The 6,262-nt window shown below is 37.6% G+C and overlaps 1 protein-coding gene and 1 non-coding gene across 2 annotated transcripts; both read left to right on the forward strand.

The window, feature by feature from the left end:
- Nucleotides 1–283: 283 nt before the first annotated feature.
- On the forward strand, nt 284–356 carry TRNAF-GAA. The gene has a single exon. It is a non-coding gene; the product is annotated as a tRNA-Phe (tRNA).
- A 3,939-nt stretch (nt 357–4,295) lies between these two features.
- Nucleotides 4,296–5,693, forward strand: LOC110882846. Its single transcript, XM_022130759.1, has one exon. The coding sequence runs from the start codon at nt 4,296–4,298 to the stop codon at nt 5,691–5,693; it is 1,398 nt and encodes a 465-aa protein (XP_021986451.1).
- Nucleotides 5,694–6,262: the final 569 nt, after the last annotated feature.

Below are 6,262 nucleotides of genomic sequence, written 5' to 3' on the forward strand. Positions count from 1 at the left end.
ACCATAAAAGCCGCCCATAAACGTGATATGCAGCCCGACTATGGAGGACCTAACCTTTAAAAAGTTTCCTAAAAAATTGAACATATTAAATTTGTTTTTCAGAAAAGTGTATTTTACATGTTAACTGGATTGTCGAATTCTTCTTCCAAATGGTAAATTAATTAACTGTGAGAGAGAGAACATTTGATGATATAAAAAGAAGGTGAGTTTGACTAGAATAATTTAATTTTTAAGATAAATAAAAGAAATATAATAGAACAGTAATCCGAAAAGACTTCATCAAGCGGGGATAGCTCAGTTGGGAGAGCGTCAGACTGAAGATCTGAAGGTCACGTGTTCGATCCACGTTCACCGCAATTTGTTTTATTTTTTTTTCATAATTTTAATTTTACATTTTTTTTACAATCAAAAGGCATTTTTATTCCAATCATCAGGACAAATTACATAAGGATAGCAGGTAGACAAGCAACAAACTGCACCACCATCCCTTTCTGAATAGAAAACACTAATCTACTAAAAACAAAGCCTCGCCCCTGAGGGGTCGAAAAGTTGTTGTGGACCACACGCTGAACTTTAGACAAGAACTGAACTGCCTCTGGCGTCAAGGAGTCAAACGTGTCAAACGCCAGGGGGACAAAGGCATGCTGATTATCCTCACAAGCTTTCGCGTGCTTTTCCATCTTCTTCGACTCTGCTTTCAGTACCGCTTGCCCCGCCACAAACCCATTTTCACAGAACCCGGCTAGGGGGATACACCTGTGAGATCGACACAAGCATGTTTCCCGCCCTCCCAACCAAAAACTAACACGTCAGCCAGACGTAGGGTGGATTTTACATTAAAAAAAAAAAAAAACTCAGCATCATGAACTATCACTACAAATACATGATGATTACATCGTTCAATCTATGAATCACCTTTCCACAATCACACTAGTGAGTATACAATCTGGCCAAAAACGAATTTTCATTTATAACATCGAAATGTGCCCGACCCGAACGAGCGGATTATGAGAAAACTTTGGCCAAAAATTGCCCTCCAAAGTCGTGGGTGTATCCTACAAATATCAACCATAATCCACATTTTCGACCCCTTTACTTATAACTAGTAAAACCTGTGTTTTTAATGAGCACTAACTGTTCAAATAAGGATAATAAAAAAGGGGTAAGATCAAATAAAAAGTTTATTTTACCTAAGTAGGATGAGAAGGAATCTTAACCATTCATTTTTCAAATCAATTGTTAAGATGAAAGTGTAGGAGAAAGGAGGAGTGCAAGGGTATCTTGGGAAAATCCTATATATAGACTTTTTCTCTCCACATGTAAGGCACATGCATATTCCACCTTTGTTTTTTAAACGTTCATAACTTTTTTATATGACATTATTTTTTCATAAAAATTTCACCGTAAAATTGAACGTCTTTTTATCTTTAACTTGAGTACCATATTGCTATATAAAATATGAAGACTAAAAAAACCCACTAAAATGTGTTGTATTTCTATTTTGTATAACATTTTTTTGTGCTGGATTTTTGTACTATATTTTTATGCTAAATTTTTGTGCTGAATTTTTTTGTCTTAAATCTTTTTTTCTCAATTTTTTGTGCTGGATTTTTTTGTACTACATTTTTTGCTACATTTTTTTGTGCTATATTTTTTTGTACTAGATTTTTTTGTGCTATATTTTTTTGTACTAGATTTTTTGAGCTATATTTTTTTGTACTACGTTTTTTGTGCTATATTTTTTTGTACTAGGTTTTTTTGTTGTATTTTAAAAAAAACAAAAAGGGTGCCACATGTCATTTTTACTCCTATTTTTAAGAACCAAAATGCCATTCATTCCTACTTATTAGGAGTGCCACATGTCATCACCACAATCCTTCTTAGACTACTTAGACAAAATCCATTTTTTAGTGGATCCTCCCCTAATAAAAAAAACTAAAAAAAACTCGCTCATTTTCCAACCTCTATCCCTCACCAACAGGATATTATTATCATTACAAATTATGTTTTGGAATTATTTGTTCCCAATGGTTTATATAGCGTAATTCGACGATTAATCGGGTGCAAAGGAGCATATGATCGGGCCCAGTGGCGTCTTTGAGAATTCATGTACCTTATTCGAGTTCGAAAAAATATGTCCTTCCGTAATGTTTTACTATTATTATTTAATTTAAAATCAAAGGGGTATTGGGCTCACTAAAGCTAATGCCAATGGGCTAACTTCCAAACCATAAAAATTGTTTTGTAAATGGGCCTATCTTGGAGTTGGTATATGTATACTATTTAAAAAAATTAACTTATATATCGATTTTTTTTTATAAAAAACACGTGCCTCTCAAAATCACGGGCCCTGTGCGGTGGTCCTCCCCGCACACCCTTATCACCGCCCATGAATACAATGATAATAACTATAATCATAATAGTATCATTGTTTTGTAATGTAATAATATGTAATATCACATTAATTAATTACATTATGTAGGAAGAAAAAACTTTATATAAGGCTGATTACATTTAAATTTATTCAAATGCTTACTCAAATCAAATTGTATCATGGGAAAACTACTATTTCTCTTCATCTTATCACTTAATCTTTGTTATGCACCTTATGCGAATGTTGTTGGCAACTATGACAACTTTAGTTGTATTACATGGAAGGTTGTTGTTCATATCCAAAGCGAGGTAAACAATCTTCGGTTTCACTGTCACTCTAAAGACGATGATTTTGGGAATGTTACTCGGAATGCTGGAGAGGAATACCAAATTAGGTTTTGCTTAGACTTTTTTAGACGCTCACTCTTTACATGTCATTTTAACTGGGAATCAAAGCAACAGGAGTTTTATGTTTATCATGAGGCGCCACTAAATAGAACTAACCCTTATTGTATTCGTTTGACTCTTAACATGGAGTGTTATTGGAGGGTAGAGAACAATGGATTTTATATTCCTCAAACCTTCCTACCCCAACCCGGTGATTGGGTCAAAAAATTTGATTGGAACTAATATGATATAATTTTTTACCTTATCATATATATGCTTTTGTTTTCCTATCTTTTTTTAAAATTTAAATAAAATATTACTCAATAAATGTATATCTAGGATCTTGCATACTTAACTTTCCAACACTGAATATGGTTATAGTTTAATGAGAACTTTATTTGTACCATATGGTAGAATTTTCCATCAACAGGATGTGGCAAAATTTTGTGTATGTATAAAACATAAAATAAATGTTTTGTGTGGGACAAAACCTAACAAAGCAAAACTTACAAACAATTGCGAGTTACGATGTTAGTTTTGGTATGATATCCCTTCGGTACCCATAGTGAAAAATATGAGAACCACGTATCGTAACAAAAAACTATAAAAATTGATTGTCATTACCTATGTTGCTCGAGTGTGTGATTTGTTTCGTTAAAAATTTACATATATAAAATAAAAAAAATGTTTATTTACAAAAGGTTTAAATATACAAAAGTTGTCTCATGTGAACCTATCAAATAAAGTTGTGATATGTCCAAATGATATTAGTACGTGTTTTACATCAACTGAAAACCATAAAAATAATGTTAATAAAGGTTAGGTTCATTATGGTACCGGTTTATATCACAGTATAATACTTTATTTTGAATGCAACTGTTTTTTTCAATATGTGACAAATGGCAAAATATCCGGTAATTTCGTACAACTTAATTCACTATTTAAATTATTAATTTCGCATTAGACATAATTTTATTTGATTAAGTCTCATAAGTCTAGGAATATACACTTTCATATCATATTAGGATATCGAGTTCGCTGCATTGCGAAAACAACAAACTATATTCTAGACAAGTTAGTAAAAACGCGAACACACTATTCATGTCAGGATTAGGCCCCAATCGAGCGACAACTATAAGAAAGAAGATAACAAGCCCAGCAGGAGAGGGCATCCTTACAGGAACTGGGTACCAAACAAGAAATACCAACTTAATGCTAATAACAAGACCCGATAAATCATAGAGAAGGTGTGTCAACTTCAACAATATAGACAATCTCCCACAAAGAAGTTCTTAGGATACCTCCAGTTGTCTCACATAAAGGCAACAACTGATCATCCCATCCTCAAGGTAGCAGCTAAGCATAAGGGGATGGAACGTTCAACAACATAAGAAAAGTCATTGGGAGTGTCTGGGGCCATACATGCTCCCCCAGTAATTATAACAAATCAAGAAGATAGGAATAAAGAGACAGAGACAAGCCTCAATGAGTAGAGGAAAGGTCCTCGCCTATTTCAAATAGGGAGATTAGATCCAATGGAAACCTCCAACCCAGACGACCCATGTAAGGATGTTGTCATAGCAGTGGCCAACATCACTCGCGCTTTCAAACTTAGCTCCCTTAGAAAAGGCTACAAAATTGATGATAAGGTGATTAGCCCGCGAATAATTGAGAAGCCAGAGAAGGGAGAACCCCAACACAAGGGAAGCCTCATCCTCAAAAATTTCAAGGAAAAGCAGGAAGTTTATCAATCCAACATTGAAAGTTTAAAACAAGCATCCCAAACCCATAAAACGGACTCCTTCATCGAGACAACGCAATTGGCTGAGAATTCAAAAGCAGAGCATGATTACACCTTGAACTATCGTCCAGACGACATGGCTGAGAATTCAAAATTCATCAAAGAGATCGCTACAGCCGCTATTGACAAAACGAAACTGCCACAAAACGTGGGCAAATACAACGGCTTGACAGACCCAGACGATCATCTCCAAGTTTTTAATGGCGCAGGAGCAACAGGGGGATGGAATTTGCCAACTTGGTGCCACCTGTTCGCTCAAACATTCGTTGGCGCATCGCGCATATGGTTCGACAGCCTGCCAGCAGGAAGAATCAAATCGTGGGTTGACTTCCGAGAGAAGTTCCTTGCACACTTCTCCCAACAGCGAAGACACACCAGAGACCCTGCTGATTGTTTAAACATATGGCGCAAAGACCACGAAAGCGTGGAGGACTTTATCACGAGGTATAACAAAGAATGTTTAGAAATTGGAGACGTGGGCGAGAAGATGATGCGCACGCATTTCATGAGGGTAGTCAAATGCGATGATCTAATCAAGAGAGTAAAAGGAAGGGACGGAGGACCCAAAGATTGGGAAACATTCATTGAAGCAGCGAAAACCATTGCGCAAACAAATAAACAGTTGACCGGTGACGATCACCGTCAGCGAGGATACAGCTCTAATGACCGGCATGGCAGAAAGGGCAGAGGCCAACCATGGAAAACTTCCGGTCACAGAGAGAGAAGCCCCCCAAGAGAGGACGCGCGCCACACAATCAACCAGATAGCCCACCGGAAAGAGGTAAAAAGAGAAAACAAGGAAAAACAGTGGACTCCACTAACAAAAACCCCTTCCGAGGTCTTAGCCACTGAGAATCACCAGTTCAAACCACCTCTACAGATGCGAAACAAGAGGGGTCAAGATCCCAACCTTTTCTGTGAATTTCACAAAGACACGGGTCATCTAACTGACGATTGCTTCAGTTTAAAACAAGAGATAGAAAGGGCCCTGAGAGACGGAAAGCTTACTCATCTGGTAAAAGGCGGAAAGCGTGACTACCGCCAAATTCAACGAAGAGAAGAAGGACCGGACAACAAAAAGCTCCGGAAGTTAGAAACGCACATGGTTCAAGGGGGTCCGCGAAGGCCATGAAAGAATTACAACAAGCGCACACAAGACGACTCGTGGCGTGAGAGGCAAGTCGTTTTCCTAATCGTAAGAGGTGGCCCGAGAGAAAAAAGACCCATCATCATTCCTGGGGTAATTGGTCACTATCAGACTGATTACATTTTCATCGACCCAGGAAGCACCGCGGATATCATATACGAACAATGTTTCAACCAGTTCGACCAAGAAGATAAAGCGCGCTTGGAACCAGTTGATTATCCACTAACTGGTTTCTGCAACGAAGCCGTTTTTCCTCTCGGCCAAATCTCATTCCCGGTGCTACTCTCAGACGGAAGAAACTCAAGAACAGAGGAGGTCACGTTCATGGTGCTGCCAACACATTCAAGACACGACATCCTCTTAGGAAGGGAATCCCAAGGAGACTTCAGTATGATATGCTCTGCGCCACACTCGGCTATTGGATTCCCAACAGAAACAGGCATAGCATTAATATACGTAAGCAAAGAAGTCTTAGCAATAGATGAGGCCAGACTTGCAAAGGCAAGTAAACCAGCACCACGCGCAGAAGCAGAAAAATGGGTACTGAACAGTGC

This window comes from Helianthus annuus, chromosome 10, assembly GCF_002127325.2.
Source record: "Helianthus annuus cultivar XRQ/B chromosome 10, HanXRQr2.0-SUNRISE, whole genome shotgun sequence".
NCBI lineage: Eukaryota > Viridiplantae > Streptophyta > Magnoliopsida > Asterales > Asteraceae > Helianthus > Helianthus annuus.